At 46.0% G+C, this 23,961-nt stretch overlaps 1 protein-coding gene across 1 annotated transcript in view; it reads left to right on the forward strand.

The window, feature by feature from the left end:
* The window catches only part of TAF1 (TATA-box binding protein associated factor 1), a gene marked incomplete at its 5' end in the record, with an annotated part of 82,329 nt that overhangs the window by 47,682 nt on the left and 10,686 nt on the right, over positions 1 to 23,961 (forward strand). The window contains 11 exon segments of the mRNA XM_056539530.1: positions 549 to 760; positions 1,977 to 2,085; positions 10,003 to 10,101; positions 10,424 to 10,601; positions 10,701 to 10,768; positions 12,382 to 12,504; positions 16,802 to 16,894; positions 17,007 to 17,091; positions 18,279 to 18,346; positions 18,437 to 18,553; positions 20,616 to 20,738. Coding sequence (XP_056395505.1) covers positions 549 to 760; positions 1,977 to 2,085; positions 10,003 to 10,101; positions 10,424 to 10,601; positions 10,701 to 10,768; positions 12,382 to 12,504; positions 16,802 to 16,894; positions 17,007 to 17,091; positions 18,279 to 18,346; positions 18,437 to 18,553; positions 20,616 to 20,738 — 1,275 coding nt within the window.

Below are 23,961 nucleotides of genomic sequence, written 5' to 3' on the forward strand. Positions count from 1 at the left end.
TGGCTGTGTTATGCTTCCCACGCCGGGGACTGCTTTGCCCCAGTTCCTGTGTCCCCCAATGGAGCAGGACGAGAAAAGTTGATTTTCTTTTTTTATACTTACTGTAAAATTTCTTTCTCGAAGGGTCCATAGAGAGAACCCTCCACCCCCGTTGGTTATTAGTTTGTTGACCTGAGGGTCTGTTGCCTGTCAGTGGGTTCAGTTGTTTTTTTCTGGGCCTTACTTGGACTTCTGTAGTGGTTTTTTTTTTTTATTCCCTCTTACTGCTTTGGGACTAAACTGATTAGCTCAGAGTCAGTGGGCGGGGTATATCCTGCCAGGAGGAGCTGACTTCTTTTTTGTTAATGCCTAGTGTCAGCCTCCTAGTGGCAGCAAGATATACCCACAGTCTCTGTGTCCCCCAGTGGATCCTCCGAGAGAGATTTTACAGTAATTATGAAAAATCTACTTATTACATAATAACAAGTTGTCTCTACTTTAGTTTAGATAATGTGATATGTTTAAGCTTTATCTTTATGCTTAATCTGTACTTTTTTTTATCCTTGCAGCTAAAATGTGGAGCTTGTGGAGCAATCGGGCATATGAGGACCAACAAGTTTTGTCCACTGTACTACCAAACTAATGCTCCTCCATCTAATCCAGTGGCAATGACTGAGGAACAGGAAGAGGAGCTGGAAAAGACAGTGATACACAATGACAATGAGGAGTTGATCAAAGTGGAAGGAACCAAAATAGTCTTGGGAAAACAGCTTATTGAAAGGTATGAGTATAAATTAAAACACCAAAAGGCATTGGACAGTGTAGAAAGACACATGTTGAGCCATGGGCTCCACAAGACCTTGCAAGGTGGGGGCACTCATTTTTCCAGCATATCCCACAAACGCTCGATCGAATTGGTTTCTGGGGACTTTGGAGGCCAGGTCCTCAAACAATTCCTGAACAGTTTTTGAAGTGTGGCAGGGCCAATTATCCTGCGTGTAGAGATCACTGTCCTTAAAGCAATATCAATACCAGGTCTGCAACATTGTTTATATAGTCTCTGTTTCATGTCAAAGTGATATCTGCATTAATGGTATGGCTCAAGGATTCCCAGCATCATCACACTGCCTCCATATGGATTCTTTCTTTCATATTGCATTGTGGTTCCACCTCTTCCTCAGTTAAAGGTGAATTCTAGCCAAAATTAACCGGTAGACGGCACACACTCAGTTCATTTTTATGGGAGCACCAAAGAGGCCCGAGTACAGCACTCGGGCATCATGAGCACTCCCATAGAAATGAATGGAGTGTGGGCCATCTTCCGGTAGAAGACACACGCTCCTCACTGAGATCGTGGGGGTCCCAGCAGTTGGATCCTCTGCAACCACCTACTTATCTTCTATCCCGTTTATAGGGGATGTGTTAATTTTGGCTGGAGTTTTCCTTTAAGCAGCGCAAATGCACCTCACCCACATGATGTAAAAAAAAAATGTAATTCATATGACCAATTTCTTCTGTTGCTCTATGGTTGAACTCTGATACTCATGCTCCTATTGTTGGCACTTTCGGCAGTGGAACATGGCTTTTGTTTCCCACATGGAATAATGAGCCTAGGTAGCCATGACCTGTGACCAGATGAAATTGTCCTTTCTTGGACCAGTTTTGGTAGGTACTAACCACTGCACACTAGGAACACCCACACAAGACCTGCCATTTTGGATATGCTCTGACCCATTCATCACAATTTAACACCTGTCAGACTTTCTGATACTTAAATTTGCCTGCTTCAAAGCATGAACTACATGAACTTCAATAACTATATGTTCACTTGCGACCTAATATATCTCACCCCTTTTACAGGGGCCTTTGTTCCCAAATACTCATGTTAACCATGAGAGGTTACTCACCTCACCCATCAATTATTTTAATGTTTTTACTGATTGTATATGAATGTGTTCACAACTACTTACTACAGTAATACATAAATATTTTTTTAGTGCGGATGAGGTCCGTAGGAAATCCTTGGTCTTGAAGTTCCCTAAACAACAGTTACCTCCAAAGAAAAAGAGAAGAGTTGGAAGTACTGTGCATTGTGACTACTTAAATGTAAGGCGTTTAACATGGTTTATCTTTTTAAAATACATATTCTGTGTAGAAAAAATAGGAAAGGTACGTTCACACAGCCAAATGACATGCTGTTTTGGATGTGGAAAAGGCCTCCTCACCACCACTAGAGCCACACAGAATCGCTTCACACAAGCAATCTTGTGCTTGTGTGAACTTACCTGAAGTACCTTTAATGCAAAAATAAAAATTGGCTATGACCTTAACCTTTAAAGGACGATTGGGGAGATTTATCAAAACCTGTCCAGAGGCCTTTTCAAAAAGAAAAGAAGCAATCTGGTTGCAATAGGCAGCACAGCAACTTTTCCTCTGGACAGGTTTTGGTAAATCTCCCCCAATAAACATAAATTTCTCGGTCGCTCTTCATTGGGAAACACCAAACTGATGGGTATATGCTTTTGCCACTAGGAGGCGCTGACGCTAGGAAAAAAAAATTGTCTCCTCCCTAGCAGGATATACCCGCCCACCTGCAGTGAGATAATCAGTTTTAGCTAGTGTCGGCAAGGAGGCAAGACACCGGGTTGGGAGCTCCCCAGACCTGGTCTTTTTTTTATCATTTTCTAGTAAGGGCTGTTTAGTTAGATTCTTTACTCCCTTTTGTTTCCCTTTTTATTCAGGTAGTGGTTCAGGAGGATGGCGCTACCTGTTCCACTATATGCGGCTAAGGGGCACGGGACATGAGAGAATGCACCGTTAACCCCTTCTCGCCAATGGCCAGCGCCTGGAGGTTGTACCCTGGGTCAGAGTCCCCCACTGCCCCTGCTCGCCCCACTATCTTAGCTTGGTATGATGCAGCGTGGCAATAAGCTGGTTGAAGACGCCTGAGGTGAGTATAAGAACATGGCATCTGCAGGTGAGTATGTATTCCCCCCCTAAACCCCCCCTACACCACCAGAAAAAGGGACTCTGTCCTTTTTATTGGGGTTTTTATGTGTGGGGGCTGTGTTTCTGTGTACAGGGACAGCCGTCGTCCCTTTGCAGCGGCTCCCTTTGGCAGGTATTGCAGGGATTATGGCTTCCCTGCTCATCTCTGCATGGCGGCACATGCAGGGTGAGTGAGGGGGTTATGGCGACACATGGCTCCGCCCTTCTTCTCCCCTGTGCCAACGCGCGTTCCGGTGGTTATGGCGGCTCATGGCCACCTTTTTTCTCCCCCCTGAGCCGGTGCACGAACAGGGAGGTCAGGCAGTGCCACACCTCCAGGTTCGCACACTACACAGCTCTTTATTACGGCCCACAGGTGATTACCCGTGGCCTTAACTCTGTGCGCCTCCGGCTGAGTTTAGCTCCGCCCCTCCACCTTTTCAGAGGGCGGTGCCGCTTTGCACTCAGAGCAACTCCGTCGGCCTCCCTGAGCTGTGGCCTGGCGGGAGCTCCTCCTATCCGGGCCATTCTGTTTCCCTAGCCTCGGAGCTATGCGGTGGCTTAGCAGTGCATCTAAGTGTGCTGCTCCGTGCTGTCGCCACTCCTGAGGCTGCCCGCTGTATGTTTTTCTTCTAAGTCTAAGAGGACTGCTTGTGGGGCATGAGGTGCAGAGTTCAAATCCCCAGTGGACCAAAAAGTAATAATAAATGCAAAATTACATTTTAAAATGCAGCCTTGGAGAAGAAGTTTAAAAAAAAAAAAAAATACACACACTCCTTTCCTGGTCACTGACAATTTGGTGTAGTTGGGCGCCCTCTTGTGACCATTACTTGTATAGCACCCTAATTCTATTGCAGCCTTGGCCGGCCATATCTGTTCTTCTTAGTTTAATGTTTCCTAGGGTCTGCATCCGGGGCTGCTTTATTTGTTTCAGTCACCCTAGACGGTGACCTGCTATACACTATACATGATAAATACTATATGATCCCTTCTTCACAGGCTACGGCATCTAGTGCCCTGGATCCTCACATCCAGCGCTAGGTCTCCATGAGAATATCCCTGTGTGGTCATGGTTTGGCCTGATATCACTATGTCAGACAGTGGTCTGCATGGTTTCCTCTGCCGTCTGTCACACAGCTGATGTATCTAAAAAAGCGGCTGGAGTTCCGATACCCCACTGCTGTGTGTGGTATGCGAGGAACTGATCCAGTGTGTCCTACGGACCCTATGTCTTGTTGTCCACAATGGACCTATACCAGTAAGCCAGACAAGAGTCTGCATGGTTTCCTACATCGCCTGTGACACATTACTCGGCTGTTGCATCTGCGTCTGGAGTTCCGGTACCTCACTACTGTGCGAGGTGTCCGATGGAATGACTCGTTGTCTGCTCTGGACACATGCCAGTAAGCCAGACAGTGGTCTGCATGGTTTCCTCTGCCACCTGTCACATGGCTGATGTATCTATGGCTGGAGTTCCAATACCCCACTGCTGTGCGCGGTATATGAAGAACTTACCCAGGTGTCCTACGGACCCTACATCTTGTTGTCTACTACGGCCCCATACCAGTAAGCCAGACTGTGGTCTTCATGGTTTCCTACACCACCTGTCACACATCACATGGCTGGTGTATCTGTGACTGGACTTCCAGTACCTCACAAGGTTCCTGAAGGAATGACTCGCTGTCCACTAAAGATCCATACCAGTAAGCCAGATAGTTGTCAGCATGTTTTCTTCTGCCGACTGTGACATGTCGCATGGCTGATGTTTTTGCGGCTGGAGCTCCAGTACTCCACTGTTTTGCGCGGTATACGTAGAACTGACCCAGCGTGTCCCACGGACACTATGAGGGATGTCATGGATGCATTCCACAACCCCCCCCTCTATCTCCCAGGGGGCGAGGTATCTCTGCCTCCCTGCCCTCCCACCTATGACAAAGGGGCACAGTTATCGCCTGTCTGACTGTTTCCTTTTTCACCGAATGCCTGGGGGTGGTCTTGTTCAGCCAGACGGTTGTCTACTGTTTCCTCCGCCATCGGTCTCTGACCTCTGGGCTGCAGCGGACATAGCCAGGTTTCCCGTAACTCACAGCTGGGTGAGGGATCTGAAATATGGTCCCTACAAGTATACAGGCTTGATACCAGTCGGACAATCCTTTGTCTGTTGGGTTTTCTGCACCACCAGGTCGCCCGTTGGATAGGCCGCACTCTAGTCCCCCGATTTCTGTGGGAGGTTGAATGGAGTGACCCTGGGTGCTCAGGAATCTTATCTGCCAGACAGACATTTTTCCACATGGCTTACTACTACTTCGGGTCACCTACCATACACTTTCACCCCGTGGACGGTAGTTCAGGTTACCCACTGCCATGATGTAGTTTTCGAGTGAGTCAGCCCATGTTGCCCCATGGGCCTTATACAATGCACCACATACTGGTTTACAGGGTTACCTACTTGGCCAGCTCCCTCCCTGCATGTCTGCTCCTCTGTCTACAGGCATGTATCGCACTCCACTGTGTGTTTCCATATGTGGGACCCAGCATGGCCACGGTCCCTTTGCCTCATAGCCAGACTGTGTCTGCGTGGTGTTCTGATCCACCTGGTTACCTCCCCTGTTGCTGCCGCAGCTGCAGTCCTGTGTCTCTCTTCCAGGTGCAGTTCTGCAGTGTGTGTACCTGTGGGTTCTTGGGACCCTTTCTACCTGTAAGTCACACTGTGTCTGTCTGCATTTTTCCTGCTCCACATTTATTCTTCATCTTCTGAGTCTGCGTCTGCAGCCTTTGGTGTCTGGCACCATTAGGAGATGGGGTGTGGGCTTTTTTTCTGAAGGGACTTTCTCATCACCAGCAGCATCACTCTGTTCTCCTTTCTTAGGTTGCACTGTTGGTCTGCTAGAAGCATACCTCCCTTCCTGCTGGTCCCATGGATGTCTGCGTTTTCTTTCGTGTCTGCAGTCTTGGTACCCCGCTGCTATCGTGGGGTACCCATGTCTGTGTTCCTACATATGCTAACACCACTCTGTAGGTGTACAACCCACCTTTCCTTTTGTTCTGTGGGGCGAGTCTAGGGGTTTTCTGGTGATTTTGTTTCCACAGTTTTGTGGTGGTTGAGCACTTCTGTTCTGACATGGGGCCAGCTGGGGCGACAGTCAGTTTAGCCCCTCCCTATGCCTCCAGGTGTTTTTGGACTGGCTCTCAACACGTTTTGTATTTCTTGCCCAGCTATAGTGTACAGGATTCCGATCCCTCTTGGGACACAAGGTGGCTCCTCCAGACAGCAATGGTTGCCGCTGGGGCCTGGGGGCTCCGTCCACCCAGTACTTGTCCCGAGCCTGTGGGGCAGCATTTCCCTGCTCCTACTGCGCCTGGTGCGTTTTGCCAATCCCCTTTCCACAGGGGGTATGGGGATCAGGGTGCTTGGCATTGGCCTGTACTTGAGTTTTCATCTCGACCGCCCTTGTTTTCCCTCCTCTGGAGGAACTATTTTTCTGCCGCCAAGATGATGCACTCTTGCTGTTACCACTATTTAGGTGGAGCATCTGGCGGGGCCCTTTGTTTTTTTTACTGAGGGCATTCAACAGAGATTTTTACTATCTAGGCTTGTGTGCTTACTGTCCACTATCACAGCATGGCTCTCTCTCTGTTTTTTGGTTATCTACTGCTGTTCACGCAGCCTTGGCTCTCCCTTTGTTGGAGGAGTTTGTACAATCTCTCTTGAAGGGTGTGTTCTTCCTTCGCTTTTGGCTGTGTCAGTTGGACTGCAGATACTAAAGTCTTCTTGAGTAATCCTTCCTGTGCCCAGACCCTGAGAGTCCCAGCTGGGTTCTCATTTGTTTCTCCCTCCATTCCCATTCTGGCAGGATGTTTCTTTAGAGTGCTCCGGTTCGCTCGGACCACTGGGGTCTATGACTGGTTGGTCTCCTTGGCTTGGACTCTGTCCTAGGAAGCTGTGGCGCTCCTTCTTTTCAGGCAGCTCTTCCGGTTCCTTGGGCCTTGGTGATGGTTCAGGTCTTGGACATGTGTAGTGATCCGGCCAAGACTCCGCTGCGATTCCACTAGTCAGGGCGGTCTTTCTGTTCTGCACGTCTTCATGGAAGTTTGTCGCCCTGAGAGTTTCCGCGCACGTCTGTTTTCCTTACTCTTCAGGGGTTCGTCTTCCAGGTGACTCTACGTCTCCAGTTTACTTGTCGATCTCTGTGGTATCAGAGATGCCCCCCTTTTCAGGGTGTTTGTCGCTCCTTTATTCCATCGGGGTCCATGTCCTCCCAAGTTGGAGAGTGTTCAGGTTATCCGCTTTACACCAGTACAGCTATTTTCGCCTTCTGGGTGCTCATGGCGGGCCCCTTGGACAGGTTTTTTTTGGGTCTGCGGCTGTTCAGGTCTTTGCTCTGATGCACTGGGCCTCTCCAGAGCAGATTTCCATCTTTCTTTTTTCCTGTGGTTTCTTGTCTCTCTATATGACCTGTTGTCTTGGTTCTCTACTGAGGACAGCCCCTTCCCTTGGCATCCTAGTCCATCTCCTTGGATGGGAGATCTTCCGGGAGTTCAATTTCTAGGCCTAGTGTGTCTCCGCCTGGGGGGCTCGTTCGCAGGCCTTGTGGACATGTGAGTTCAGTCTAGGGACTGATTCCTTTTCTCTGGTGGTTGTTTATTCCAACCCTAGGGGACTGCTTTGGTATGTCCCATCAGTTTGGTGTCCCCCAATGAAGAGGGACCGAGAAAAGATTTTTTTGTACTCTCTGTAAAATCTCTTTTCTCGTAGCCTTCATTGGGGGACACCGCCCCCACCCATTTCTTCTTTTTTTTTTTTTCCCCGGACTATTTTTTCTGGTTCTTGGGTTGTTTATCCAGGATTCCTTTCTAGGGTCAGCGCCTCCTAGTGGCAAGACCATATACCCATCAGTTTGGTGTCCCCCAATGAAGGCTACAAGAGAGAGATTTTACAGGAGTACAAAAAAAATATCCTTTTATATGTCCTGGTGCACTGGTGCTTATTTACATTAATGTCCTGTACAGGAGCTGCGCTCGCTTAATTCACTACAGGTCATAGCTAATAACAGCAACCAGGGACCCACTGTTAATGGCAGAAATCAACGATTGCGCTGATGTCTGCCATTAACCCCTCCCGTGATCAATATTGATTATGAAAATGTGTCTGTTGTAATGGCTGATCTGATCACCCACAGCACGACAGCAGGGATCAGATCAGCCAAGTTCCATACCTGCCTCCGGCCGCTCTCACAGTTGCTATAAATAGGGGACATAAAAAGTCTAAAATAAATGGTTAAAAAAAATATAAAAATCGCCCCTTTTTCCTATTTTACCCCAAAAAGGGTAAAATAAAAATAATTAATAAACATGTTTGGTATTTGCACGTGCGGAAATGTTCCAACTATCAAAATATAATGTTAATGATCCCATTTGGTGATAAGCATAAACGTAAAAAAAAAATCTTAATAGCTACTTTTTAGTCACATCAAATTCCCCCCAAAATGTATAAATAGTGATTAACACTTTATGGATGCAGGGCATAAATGTACGCTCTGCACCCGCTCCCATTTTATAACGCGCTGGACCTGTGGATAATACCGGACATCACCGATCTGAGTGATGTCCAGCATTAACTCTTTAGACGCCGCAATCACAGTTGATCGCAATGTCTTAAAAAAAAATTCTATCCCAGCTGCTCAGTTGGGCTGATTGGGATACCCTCGGTGAGATTGTATATTCCAGATCCGCTGAGAGGAATGCAGGAGGGCCTTTACCTGCCTGGTCGCCATCTGTTCGCCGCCCCAATGATTTTTAAGGTCATGTATGGAGTGACCGGTTTGGGTTAAGTGGTGTCCAGCTTGGGTGAAATAGTCCTTTTCTTTATAGTGGTTGATGGAAAATCTGTGTAGATTCATCCTTTCATCATTTCATTGAATTTCTGGCTGGTTTTACCAATGTAACATCCTATATCACACTTGGTGCATTGTATCTTTTAGACCACATTCTCAATTGTTCAGGAGTATAGCCCCGCAATTTTGTATGTCTGGTTGTTGTGGGTGGCCACAGATTTTGTGCAGATGTATTGGCAGAGTTTACAGCGAGGTTCGGTGCATGGTTTGGTCCCATTCTTTGGTGTGTGTTGTTTCTGGGGGTGGTTGTCTGAAGGCCAAGATGGGAGTTTTCTTTTGGCACCTTGTCTTCTTCTATTGTGATTTTCTGATTAATGGCCCTGTCTCTACAAAATTCTTAGTCCAATAAAAAAGGTATTACAAAATTCTGCAACATTCTATGATTCTATGAATTTTGTATCTGCATCAGTGGGCTACTACGGCTACTCCAAACTCTGTGTGTGTACACAAATATACAGACACCTTCTCTTAGGGGACTTTTATAAGTAATCATTAGATTGCTTTCACTGTACAATGCTATGCTCCTGCATAGCATTGTATAGTGCATTGTTTCCCAACCAGGGTGCCTCCAGGTGTTGCAAAACTACAACTCTCAGCATGCCCGGACCCTGGTTGGGAAACACTGGTATAGTGTAATCTGCACTCTACTACTACAGTCTAGCTGAGGCAGACTGAACAAGAGGAACGATGATTGGCAGCACGGAAGTAAGGAGCAGACACCATTTTAACTAATTGGACCCCTTTTACTGACATCTAAAGGGTTCACGGAGAACATCTGCATGATCATGATTGACTATAAGTGTCGGCTGTTGATAGTAGCAGTTACTCATGTTCTTTAAGCACCTTGGTGTTACATACGGTTAAAAAAAAAGGACAACATTACATCAAGACAAAAAAAAAAAACATAGAACAGTGTACAAGTCATATAGCTAGCCATAATCTTCTATTTTAAGCACAATATCATAGAGATACATACAAAGTCCAACCAAGAGAGATCAGCTTTCAGTATTATTTACAGAATAACAAAATAAATTATTTGATGAAAAAAGAAAAAAATCATTCTGAAATGTTATCTACAGAAATATTCTTGTCATGTTTAGACCATTAAGCTTAGACTTTGCTTCTTTGCCTGTCCTTTCAGCGACCTCATAAGTCTATACATCGTAGGAGAACCGATCCTATGGTCACCCTATCTTCAGTTCTTGAGTCCATCATTAATGACATGAGAGACATGCCCAATGTAAGTAACAAAATTGAATGTTCAATTATATTTTAGGCTAGCGCTTCACAGAATGGCTTACAGTGACTTGCCTACAACTTCCGTTTTTCCCTGCGGGAAGGAAGAAGGCAATGAAACCAGTAAAAAAAAAAAAACATATGGGTTTTTGGCTATGGCCTTATAAGGAAGGAAATGGCCTGTAACCAAAAGTGTCAGTAGAACCTTCGCCTAAGATTTTTTGCAATGAAAAATATTGATTCACATGTTATTCTTATAACCGTATTGGAGTTTCTTTGTTTGTCTTGCAAAGAAGTGGCTATTACATTCTGTTTTTCTTTTGAAGACCTATCCTTTTCAGAGTCCAGTTAATGCTAAAGTAGTGAAGGATTACTACAAGATAGTGACAAATCCTATGGATTTACAAACATTAAGAGAAAATGTGCGCAAGAGAATGTATCCATCCCGTGAAGAGTTTCGTGAACAGGTGGACCTAATTGTCAAGAATAGCATCCTTTACAATGGTAAGGCAATTGGAATAAGTTGTCCTTGTGTGTTTGATTGTTCTTTGGGAACTTTTTCTTTTTGTATATACACTGATGTCTATCTTCCCCAAATTTTAGGTCCCAAACATGCATTGACTCAGATTTCCCAAGAAATGTTGAATTTATGTGATGAGAAACTGAGAGAGGTAAGCTGCTAACATTCTGCCTAAAGATATCATTGAGAGAGAACTGTATAGATATCATCGATAAATAACCACTATATAAATGCAGTGATTTGGGCAGTAAATATATCACAACACCGTGTGACCTGTAAACAATGTGATGTCTGGGTATCTTTTCTTCTAAGCACAGATGCCCACAAAAAGGAGTTTCTCCCAGTATGTCAAATAGGCTGATAGAATAATCCCATAAGCATTATATCACATATGTGATGGGAAATCTATGACTGACTGTCTGCGCGGAGGCTGAGACTGACTTGTATTTAACACCTTCAGCACTGGAAAACATTCCACGAGGACTTAGCTTTTACAAACAAAGGACAAGATATCACTAAATTGTGGTGAAAAGATTCAGTCAATACATCTCTCTCACTCTTCTCCTATATCAGCAAAGCACATTTTCTCCTTAGGCCACGTTCACATCATGATTAGTGCCTCCGTGGCACAGATAAGATTTCTGAAGCTTTAGTCTGCTGCAATCATATCTGTGAACGTACAGGCATGGGACACGCATGGATGCATTCACTCCTGGTGCCCGCATAGACCAGTTCTTAGAAAATGACCAGAATGTAGTCACTAGTTGACTAAGTGCCTCTGACTTTGTACTTCGAGTAAAAAATGTGCTAGACCAAAGTCAAAGGTGCTCAGAAAATGTCCCAAACCAATTCAATAGCTGACTGCGATCAGCTATGTTTGGGAGTGAATGCGTTGTTGCCTATCTGTTCACAGATACAATTGCAACTGATTTTAGCTTCAAAAATCTTATTTATGCCACGAAGGCACTAACTCTGATGTAAACGTGGCCTTACATTTTTTGTTATGCATCCCCCCTCTTCTGCTATGCATTGTAACAGACATTACCATGCAAACTGTCTCATTATACCCTGTCATAGAGAGAACAATCTCTTTTTATGAAGATTACCTTCTTTGACATATATTACAAAACTTGGACCTGTAATCCCACATCTACGGAAAATTTAAGGCCTGTCAGTCTAAACCTCTTTGCTTTGGTAGCTTGTGGGTGAGAATACCATCTGTTAAAGTACACTCTTAAAATCGACCTCACCTGCGACTATGCACTATTGTTATCTCTGGCAGCAGACAACCTCCCTATGTCATCCATCGCGGCATCTGTCCTGTCGACCAGACCCTTCCCAGATACCAGGCAACCCACCTATTCTTCTGGAAAGTGCCTCCCCATAATAGACAGCGTAAAATGGACAGATTTGACAGCCTTCTCCTCTGCCCCCTATTTCCTGCCTCCTCCACTGGGAGGTTTTATTCTGTTGCACCCATCTCTACAGGGAAAGGTCTCTGATCCTAAATCAAACACAGATGCCAAACTGAACTCAAAAAAGTAGTCATGATCTTTTATTTTTTTATTTTTTTTTTTTAACTTCTTGGCACATTTAACTGTTTGGTATATTTTTTTGTATAACATTGTAGAATTATATAGAAAAAAATTATATAACAGTGTAGAAAAAAAACTGTGATTGAATTGCCATTTACTGGTTACATTTCTGAAACTGCCTCATTTTCTAAGTTTGTAAAAAAAATATTTTCTGCACTTTTGTCTACAGAAAGAAGACAAGCTGGCAAGATTGGAGAAAGCAATTAACCCATTGCTGGATGATGATGACCAAGTCGCCTTCTCCTTTATCTTGGATAATATTGTGACTCAGAAGATGATGGCAGTGCCAGATGTATGTTATGTTTTTGAAGTTTTTTCCACCATGCAATGATATATAGACACATGTTGTTTTTCAGGTTGAAATCCCCACATTTTAAGAGTGAAATTTCTAATACACTGTTTTACACATAGCTAGAAATAGAATACTTCTCTATCTGCTCCATTGGGAGACACAGACCATGGGTATATGCTGCTCCAACTGTGGATCCACTGGACTCCTGCCTTTCCAAGGCGACTACCCTTCCTTTGGCTGATGTGGCTTCTTTCAAAGATCTGGCGGACAAAAAGGTGGAGACCTTGGCAAAGTTTGCCTTTGAGGCTGCAGGTTCCTCCCTTCTTCCTGCTTTTGCTTCTGCCTGGGTGTCAAAAGCCCTTTCAGTCTGGTCTTCCCAGCTCCGCCAGGGTATTCTTTCCAGATCCTCTCCAGAGGAATTATCTGACCTAGCTCTCCAATGCGATTTTTTTTAATGTTTTGCTTCCATGAAGTCGGGCCGCTGTGCTGCCTTTGCCACAGGCAACCTGGTGGCCCTCCGTCACTCCATGTGGCTTAAAACCTGGGATGCGTACGCCACTTCCAAGAAATCTCTAACTGAACTTCCTTTTGCAGGTTCTCGGCTGTTTGGCAAACGCCTAGATGAGAGTATCTCAGAGTTGACGGGCGATAAGAGTTCCTTATTACCGCAGAATAAGGCTTGCAGCACTACTTTCCGTCGTAAGTCTTCTTCCTTTCGGACCTTTGGTTCCACCAAAGGGTCCAGGCAGGCACCATCGCGGGACAAGAAGGCTCCCTTCTTCCAGACACGTCCCTCCTGGAAATCCAACAACATTCCGTCCTGGCCGTTTTGCGCAAGCCTACCTCGGCCTGAAGGGACGCCCCCCCACCCGCGGGTTTTTCTCGGATGGGAGGTCGTCTCTTACTTTTCCGGGATGCCTGGACCACGTACGTTCAGGACTCTTGGGTCAGGGACGTGGTATCCAACGGATACAGGATCGAATTTGCTTCCCTTACAAGAGATCGCCTCTTTCTTTCCCGGGACACCCGGTCCCCCTCTCTTGCAAGAGCATTTCGGGACGCACTCCAGTCCCTTCTCATCCAGGGAGTAATTGTCCCGGTTCCTCCAAGGGAACGTTTTTAAGGTTTTTACTCCAACCTCTTCGTGGTCCCCTAGAAAGGTGGTTCTGTGCGCCCAATCTTAGATCTCAAGCGTCTCAACCAACATCTTCTACTCCGCCATTTCCGAATGGAGTCTCTCTGTTCGGTGGTGGTGTCCATTGATCAAGGGGAGTTTCTTTTACTCAGTGGACATCAAGGATGCCTACCTCCACATTCCAATATTCCCTGGTCATCAGCGGTACCTCCGCTTTGCAGTTCCTGAAGGTCATTTTCAATTTGTGGCTCTCCCTTTCGGTCTGGCCACTGCTCCGCGGGTCTTTACCAAGGTCCTGGTGCCTGTGATATCCCTGTTACGGATGAGAGGTGTCTCAGTGATTCCTTACTTGGACAACCTCCTAATCAAAGTTCCAACCAGGGCCCAGAATCTGGAGAGTCTTGGTCTCACCCTCCAGGCCTTGTCTCGCTTCGGTTGAATGGTCAATCAAGACAAGTCCAACCTCTCCCCTTCCTAGTCACTGGTTTTCCTGGGGCTCCAGTTCGAAACTGCCTCTGCCCGAATTTGACTTCCACCGGACAAGTGACTGACTCTCTTGTTAGGAGCACGGTCACTTCGGAAGCCTGCCCCAGTTTTCATCCGCCTTTGCATGGAAGTCCTGGGTCGGATGGTGGCAGCCATGGAGGCCGTGCCCTTTGCCCAGTTTCATTACCGTCCTCTTCAACTGGCCATTCTCTCCCGGTGAGACAGGTCTCCTTTGTTTCTCGACCGCAAGATCGTTCTCTCTCAACGGTCTAGTCAGTCCCTTTTATGGTGGCTCCGCTCCCCCCTGCTGCTTCAGGGGCGCTCCTTCCTGCCCCTCCACTAGCATGTTGTCACAACAGATGCCAGTCTGTCGGGCTGGTGAGGTGTTTTCAGGGACCGGACGGTTCAGGGTCTTTGGTCCCCCCCCCCCCCCCCCCCCGAGAAGCCCTTCTCCCCATCAACTTATTGGAACTGAGGGCAATCTATCTTTGCCTGCTTCATTGGGAGCTCCTTCTTCAAGGCAGCCCTGTTCATATCCAGTCAGACAACTTCACTGCTGTGGCGTACATCAATCACCAGGGCGGCATTCGCAGCTCAGCGGCAATGGCCGAGGTAACCAAGATTCTCCTCTGGTCGGAACTCAGGGTTCCGGACATCTCAGCAATTTACATTCCGGGAGTACTCAACTGGGAAGCGGATTTTCTCAGCCGGTCCTCGGCCGACCCTGGTGAGTGGTCCCTGCATCCGGAGGTGTTTGCAGAGATCTGCAACCTCTGGGGCACTCCAGACGTGGACCTCTTCATGTCCCGCCACAACCAAAAAGTTCCTCTTTTTGTGTCAAAGTCCCGGGACCCCTTGGCTCTAGCCGTGGATGCCCTAGTGATCCCTTGGTCGGGCTTATCTGCTTCCTCCCCTTCCCAGAGGAAACTCAAAGAGGAGGTCGTTCCCGCCATTCTCTTGGCTCCAGACTGGCCCCGGAGGGCGTGGTACGCCGACGTGGTCAGGCTCCTGGACGACGTACCGCTGCGCCTCCCATCTCGTCCAGACTTCCTCTCTCACGGTCTTCTGTGCCACCCCAATTTACCTTCGCTGCATTTGACGGCGTGGTGGTTGAGACCGTGGTTCTAAGGGCCCGCGGTTTCTCTTCCCAAGTAATACACACCATGCTCAGGGCTCGCAAGCTCTCCTCTGCGAAAATTTACCACTGTACCTGGCGGTCTTATTTTTGTTGGTGTGAAGCTCAGTCCTTTTCTCCGTCACTTTTTCCTTTCCCCGACTCCTTTCCTTTTTGCAGTCGGGGCTGGAACAAGGGTTGGCTCTCAGCTCCCTTAAGGGTCAAGTTTTGGCCCTTTCCATTCTTTTTCAATGTCCTCTGGCGTCCAATTCTCATGTCTGGAACCTGGTCCTAGGTGCCCTACAAGGCACTCCTTTTGGACCTCTCGGGGACATTCCTCTTCGCCTACTTTCCTGGAAGGTGGTGTTCCTTATTGCTATTACCTCTATTAGGAGAGTATCTGAGCTGGCGGGTCTCTACTGCCGTTCCCCTTTTCTGGTTGTACACAGGACAAAGTTGTTTTCCGTCAAGGTCTGTCCTTTTTACCTAAGGTAATGAGGACATCGCCCTCCCGTCCTTTTGTCCTGCTCCTTCTCCTCCCAGGGAATGTTAGCTCCACAAACTTGATGTAGTCAGGGCTGTTCGGAACCTCTCTCTGTCACTTCTTCCTTTCGGCAGTGTGACTCCTTTTTTGTTTTTACGGAAGGTCGTCGTAAGGGACAACCTGTTTCTAAGGCCACCATTTCTCGGTGGATTCTCTCTATTTCGGAAGCTTACCGCTGAAAGGGGAAGATCCCACCCTTCAGGGTTTTGGCTCATTCCACCCGCTCTGTCGGGGCATCCTGGGCCCTCCGCAACAAGGCTTCGGCCTCGCAGATCTGTAAAGCGGCCACCTGGTCGTCTTTGCACACTTTAACAAGGTTCTACCAGGTTCATACTTTTGCATCAGCCGATGCTAGTCTGGGCCGTAAGGTGTTGCAGGCGGCGATGGTCCAGCCATCCACCTGACTGATTTCCTTGCCCACCCAAGGGGCGGTTTTGGTACGTCCCATGGTCTGTGTCCCCCAATGGAGCCGATAGAGAAAAGGAGATTTTTATGCTTACCGTAAAATCTTTCTCGGAGTATCCATTGGGGGACACAGCTCCCACCCTTCTTCTGGTGTTTCTGTTTCAGTTATCTGTCCAAGGGTGAGTTCAGTTATTTTTTCTTCTGGTTTCTCAGACAGTTCAGGGTTTTTTTCTCCCGACCTGTCGGTCTTCTCCTATTGCTCTTGGACTAAAACTGATTAGCTCAGTGGCCTGGAGGCAGGTATACCCTGCTGGGAGGAGCTGACTTTTCTGTTGCCATATTCTCAAGCCGCATGTTCTGTGTCCCCCAATGGATCCTCCGAGAAAGAGACTTTACGGTAAGCATAAAAATCTCCTTTTTAGTAGCACCTGGGGACCACGTCATGTTTTCCTTTATCATGGAAAGTATGAGGAATATTAGTAATGTTTTGTTGGAAAGATGAAGGACATATGTATGTTAGTGCACGAGTTTGTAGATACATTTCTTTTTAGCATTCAGCCAAAAACACTTCCATTCTCGTAAATTCCTAATACATTTCTGGTTATTTCTACAGTCATGGCCTTTCCATCATCCTGTAAATAAAAAGTTTGTTCCTGACTACTACAAAGTCATTACCAACCCAATGGATTTGGAGACAATTCGGCAGGTTGGCAATTTTTTGTATTTGATGTATGTAAAATGCCTTACTCCTAATTTAGAACTTTTATTTTTATTTTTTTGTAAACTCACTGTTGAACTGTTTAATTCTTGTTTTGTAGAATATTTCTAAACACAAATATCAAAATCGGGAATCCTTCCTGGCTGATGTTAATTTTATTTCTGCAAACAGCGTAAAATACAATGGTAAGTTTTTAATGTCTGTCTTACTCCATAGTGTCTGAATAGAGTTGCATGATAGAGCACGTGCAGGGATGTGGAAATCCTATCGCCTGACGCCCGGGATATGCAGTTCCGGGTGCCAGGCAGCTAAATTCAGGCTAGCAAAGCCAGACCGACAACACGGTGATGCTCTGGGTGTGTTGAGTGAGCTTCTGACTCGAGTCTGCTCCATACCCGGCAGCCCCCAGCTGATTCCTGTAGCTGGGGGCCACCGCCAATAGCCGGCATGCGGCATTCGCCACTGCCAACTATTAACCCTTTATATCGGCACTGTGAAAGTTGACAGTTGGACCTTTTAACCAACCCTGGTGGTCCAGTGGGGTGGATCGTCCGCCCGCAGTGCAATCGCGGGGCCATCATCCACTGTGGAGGTAGCACTTCATCCATGGTTGCCCTGTGGATCTGAATTTGATTGAGCCTGCCTGGAGCAGGCCCAACCAAATGAGCACAGATCACATGGATCGATGGAGTTCAATAGAACTGCACTGATCTGCATGAGGAATCTAATGATTCCTTCTAAAAGTAACAAAGTGTAAAAAAAATTTATAAACGTTTAAAAAAACACACATTATCCCTTACCATATTAAATGTTCACATCACCCCCTTTTTCCCATTTTCTATACAAAAAACATGTAAACATAATAATAAAAAGTAGTGTATTTGGCATTGACACGTGCGTACTTGTCCGAACTATTAAAATATAAAATGATATATCCCGTACGGTCAATGGCGTTTAAAAAAATAAAAAAAACACAGAATTGCGTTTTTTTAAAACATCATATCCCTGAAAAAAATAAAGTAGTAAGCGATCAAAAAGTCAGATCAATACCAAAATGGTACCGATACAAACAGATTACAGTGCAAAAAAATAGTATTTTTTTTTGGGTTGCGCCATACATTTTATGGTAAAATGAATGATGTCATTACAAAGGACAACTGGTCATGCAAAAAACAAGTCCTCATACTCGTCTGTGGATAAAAATATAAAAGTTATGATTTTTAGAAGTTGAGGAGGAAAAACGAAAACGTAAAATTTGCTGAGTCCTTAAGGCCAAAAGGGGCTGAGTCCTTAAGGGGTTAATTTTACTGATTCCTTTTCTGATCGTGCATAGGGTCCTACAAGACAATAAATAGCTTTATTTTATTCACAGGGCCAGACAGTCAGTATAGTAAAACTGCACAGGAAATCGTCAATGTTTGTAGCCAGACTCTGGCTGAGGTAAGAAGAGTTTGGGTGATTTTAAAATCAACCTTACATTACACTTTTTCATATTGTACACTGATTTTTTTTTATTTTTTACTGAACCAGTATGATGAGCACCTAACACAACTAGAAAAGGATATTTGCACAGCTAAAGAGGCTGCTCTGGATGATGCTGATCTAGAGAGTCTGGATCCAATGACTCCTGGACCATATACTCCCCAGGTTAGTACGTATGTCTGGGCATCTTTCCATAAGACCAAGATAGAAAACCCAAGATGTCTTAAAGGGGTATCCCCTAACAGATGTCTGATCGCTGGGAACCCTACGATGGGGCCCCCAGCGATTTCCTCAGCCGCCCCTCGTGACGTCACGGCCGCCCCCCTCAATGCAAGTCTATGGAAGGGGCGTCACGCACCCTCCCATAGACTTATATTGAGGGGCTGGGGTATGACGTCACGAGGGGGCGTGCTGTGACTTCACGATGCCCCTTCCCCTGCACCGCCCGTCATCAGACTCGGAGAAAACTTAGCTACGGGCTGCTGAGGTACCGGGCCCATCGGAGGGCCCCCTGCGATCAGACTTCTGATCTCCTTTCCTTTGGATAGGGGATAAGATGTCTAACAGCGGAATACCCCTTTAAATGGTCACTGTTTCAACAAACTTTGCAAAAGTACAAGCAAATGTACGAAAGAAGAGATATGGTAAATGTATCAGAGAAAAATGCCTCTTTCTCGCTCGTATTATTTGGGGACGCAAAAGACTGTTGGTATTAGCTGCTGCCAATAGGAAGTGACACTAAGGCTAAATTCACACTACGACTATGCAATACGGCATCCTATTCATTGGAATGAGCCGTACGGAGTCGGATAGTGACTACGGTCAGCTCATGACCCATATTTATTTTATTTTGTTTTTTTGCTTGTCTGAGAACCATGGTCTGCCCATTGAGGGATCAGGTTACATGCTGGCCATAAAGGTCTATGGAGAAGGGGGGTTTGAAAGCGGGTGGGAGTTTCTAGAAAGTGCCAAAATCAGAGAGACTGCAAAAAGACTATAGGAGTTTATAGTAGGTATTTAGGTATTACCCCAAGGCTAGATTCACTGCTATGTTCAGCATTGTTCTATAATGTCCTCCTTGCTGCCTTTAAAAGAGTGCTATAGAGATCTAGAAGGGAAGTGTTGTCTCCTCTATGCAAGGAACAACTGGAAATTTGAGGTGGCATCTGCAGAAAAAAAAATGCCATACAAAAGTTATATGACATACAGTGATACCCCTCATGTACACAAACGGCGGCTTATCTTGAAAAGTTACCTGAAATAAGTATAACACTTTAGGCAGCCATTAAGGCCCTTACAATTACAACACATATCATAATACTTAGAGTTAGGAAGGAATATGGGACTAACCTTTTGTTCGTTATGATGCCTGTTCACCTGACTAAGGACCCTGCAGAGATTGCTTTGCAGATAGTGTGTGGCTGCACATACCATCTATTAAAGCCAAAAGAAAAACAGAATGCTAAGGAACCGGCCTCACTGTCCTCCTCTGTTCTCGCTGCGGTCCTGGGGAGGGGAACGTCACAGAGCCTTCAGCCTTTCACCGGCCGCAGCGATGTCCCGTCTCGGCTGATGATAGGCTGAGCCCACTGTCATGTAAGAAGCCGGCCTGCTTCTTACATCACAGTGCTCTCAGCCTATCATCGGCCGAGGCGGGACATCGCTGCAGCCGGTGATAGGCTAAAGGCTCTGTGACGTTCCCCTCCCCAGGACCGCAGCGAGAACAGCGGAGGACAATGAGGCCGGTTCCTTAGCAACGGGGGAACAGAGGACGAAGGTATATTTGCAGCCTGGGCACAGGAATACAAAGTTCAGTGGAGCGGCTGATAATTATTTGGCAGGGGGGGAGAGAAGCTGCGCTCGCGGTGACATATGATTAGTCCCCTGATGGGGGGGGGGGGGGGGTTGCAGCGCTGGGCTCATAAACCGGCGCGGGGGAGGGGGGGGCGCGTTGGGGGGCAGAGCTGCGCCCATCACATGATGATAATGTGGGGGGGTGTAAATAAAGTTAAATACCGTGGAACCGCCATGTTGTTAAATGTACATACCGTAAATATAAGCCCTACCCTGAAAATAAGCCCTAGTGTGTTTTTTTGTGACTAAAATTAATATAAGACCCGGTCTTATTTTCGGAGAAACACGATATATTAACATCCCTGGAGTACCCATTTAACTAATATGAATAATTTGTGGAATGACCCATGATTCTTTCTCTGTTATCCTGCAGCCTCCTGACTACTATGACACAAACACGTCCCTCAGCATGTCCCAGGAAGCTCCTTACTACCCTGATGAAAGCAATATGTCAGCCACAGAAGCAGCTACAGCTTCACTTGGAAAGAGAAGCTTGGTAATAACTTTACTTTTATTTTTTTGTAATTATATTTTATTTTTACAACTTTATTTATTGGGATTTTTCAGTTCTATAAAATTCTATTCACACAGTCAACCAACCTAAATAAAAAATAAAGAAAAAAAAGGGGGGGGGGAGAAATTACAGGAGCAAGTCAAGAGAAAGAAAGCCAAGGTCCTCACAATCCTAACCTTCCACAGATCCGCAATGTATTGGCTAATCTCCGTCCAAAAGAGCTTAGTCTTAAAACAGGTCCATATCCCGTATAAAAAATCTGTATCCGACTCACCACATTTGGGGCAGGAAGTGAGCCTTTCAGGGAAAGCAGCGGAGGCTGGAATGTTAAAAAACCCCAGTAACCATAGTGCATCATTTAAAAAAATAAAAAAGTTTTGAGCCACCTCTCATTTAAACAATGGCCCTAACCTTGGCCAGAATAAGATCACGCAAGTCAGGTGTGTGTAGGATTGCCTCCCATTCAGAGAATAGTGTTTGGAGACTTTCCAGAAATTATCATTAAAGTTCCTATAGAGACCTGACAGAGATGCTTTTCAAGGTTGTGTGCCTATGATAACATCGAGTTGGTATGGAGTGGCTTCCAAACAGGGATTTCGAAGTCTGGAAGTGAAAAAGAAAGGAGTTGAGACACCTGGAGGAATTGAGAGGGCAGCAAGGAGAATTTTGAGAGAATTTCCTGCAGGGGCAGCCAGCGCTTGTCATCTGCGTGTATCAATTGCATTGCCTCGTGAACCCCCTTAAGTCGCCAGGTCTCAAACAAGGTATTTTCCCTACCTTGCGGAACCTCGGGATGACTCCAAAGGTTGAGGCGACCGGACAGCAGGAAGGGAAAACCATAAGCTTTATGAACAGCCTTCCAGGTAAGGTTGGTGTCTCTAATCACCAACGAACGCTTTACATAGGCAGAAAAGCGCGGGATACAGGTGTGCAATCAGGAGACCAAGTCCCAAGGCTAAACCAGGTCTGCCACCAGAGAAAAATTTGAGTGGTAATTAGATTGATAGATTCAATTAATAACATGCAGAAATAGACATGATAGATTATAACCACGAATATTGGGGAGTAATTGGTACAGTAAACGGGGAAAGCTGATCATCTTAATTAAGTGACATTTGCCTAGAAACAAAATAGGTGTTTGCTTAAAAAGAGGGGGGTAGTTCAAAGTGTACAAAGAGGAGGAAAGTTTACCTATCTTGATCCCAAGGTATGTGACAGAGGATTTGAGGAGAGGCCAGTCTAGGAGGTCTCAAAGAGATAAATTCACTTTTTGTCGGGTTGACTTTATATCCAGAGAAGTAGCCAAAATGTGTAAGGGTAGACATTAAGGGGACATAATGAGCACCCGGGTCGGCCAGGAAGATGAGGATGTCATCCGTGAAAAGAGTCAATTTGACCTCTTTCCGCTGGATAGTAATACCCGTGTACAAGTCCGAGTCCTCCAGGTAGCGCGCTAGGGGTTCTAAAGCTAAATTGGAATGGAGGGGGACAGGGGGCGGCCCTGTCTCATGCCCTTAAAAAGAGCAAAAGGCTGGGACAATATGGACGAGGTATAGATTCGTGCCATGGGTGAGGAATAAAGACCCCCTAAAAAGGTGCAAACCAACCAGTGATGCCCACTTTGTCCAGCAGCACCCCAAGCCAGTCCCATTGAACATTATTAAAAGCCTTCTCGGAATCTAGAGCCAATAATAATGGGTTATCGTTGGACCTGGGATGGTGCTGCACCCTTTCAAGGACAGTCAATACCTTACAAATATTAGTGACCGCTGAGCAGTTGCGAACAAAACCTACCTGCGAGGGGCCTACCAGGGAGGGAAGAAATTGGCTTAGACGGTCTGCTAATAATTGGGAGATCAATTTAAGGTCTTGGTTAATGAGGGAAATGGAGTGATAAGACTGAGGGAGAAGGGGATCCTTGCCAGGTTTTAGTAGGCGTTTAATGATAGCAGTGTTAGTGTGAAAAGGCAGAGAGCCTGTGTGGAGTAAATGGTTGAAGTAAGACATCAGTGGCGGCACAACTTAGTCAATCCTTTATAAAACTCCCCAGGGAAGCCATCTGGGCCATAGGCTTTTGTATTCTGTGCTTTATGGTTAGCTGGACTTCGTCTTCCGAAAAGCCTGCATTTAGCACTGCCTGTTGATCATCAGACAGTACAGGAAGCTGAAACAATTTAGAAACTTCTTACCAGCAACCATGTCCGCCTTAGTTGGGGAGTACAAGAAGTTAAAGTAGGAGCTGAACATGGAATTAATTTCTCTAGGATCTGTGTGGACGCCACGAAGTCCAGAGAAGTACTGAGGTGTTCTGCGGCCCTTTGCCAATCAAGCAAGTAGGTGACCTGACTTATTACCAAAATGGAACAACTCTGCCTTAAATCTAGAAAAGGAAGCCATACATTTATGCTCTAACCAAAGATCAAAAGTCATTTTCGCCATCTTCCACGCCTGGCAAGCCGCCTCAGAAGGCCGGGAGAGAAAGTGAGTATAGGATTTTTGCAAGGCCTTGCTGGCCTCCTGGAAATCATGGAGTGACTTTTTTCACAGGGGTCATATAGGCAACCAAGCGACCATGAAGTACTGATTTAGCAATGTCCTAATACAATGGAGCATTGGAGAGATGCTCGCTATTATTCCATGAGAAGTCAGTCCACCAAGTCTTCAATGAATCAATAAAGTTATCATCCTTCGTCATATAGGCAGGGAAATGCCATTGAAAATCTGCCCCCTTTGGGAAGGTGTCAGAGAGCGTGAGAGAGATAGGTGACTGAGTCTGTAGCACGTAGCAAAAGATCAGAGGACACAAAAAGATAGTCAATCCGTGACCCCGAGGAGTGACTATGGGAGTAATGGTTAAATTCTCTGCTGTCCGAATGTATCAACCTCCAGGGGTCATGAAGTTTTGCTGTCTCAAGAAACCGAGCAAAGGTTCTATCACTCAGTCGAATAGTCAATCTAGAGGCCTCCCCACCCTTCCTATCCTTAACCGTAGCTGCCACTGCACTCATATCACCCCTCACAATTTTGAACGGGACAGGATCACTTAGAATCATGTACTCCAAGCACTGAATAGAACGCTTGTTGTCTACATTTGGGGTATAGCAACTATAGATACTATAATCATGACCCTCAAATCGAACCAATATCTTCACCCATCGCCCTTCCCCATCCACCTCCGTGGACAGTATGGTGCCACTAAAATTCT

Source organism: Hyla sarda, chromosome 9 (genome assembly GCF_029499605.1).
Source record: "Hyla sarda isolate aHylSar1 chromosome 9, aHylSar1.hap1, whole genome shotgun sequence".
Taxonomy (NCBI): domain Eukaryota; kingdom Metazoa; phylum Chordata; class Amphibia; order Anura; family Hylidae; genus Hyla; species Hyla sarda.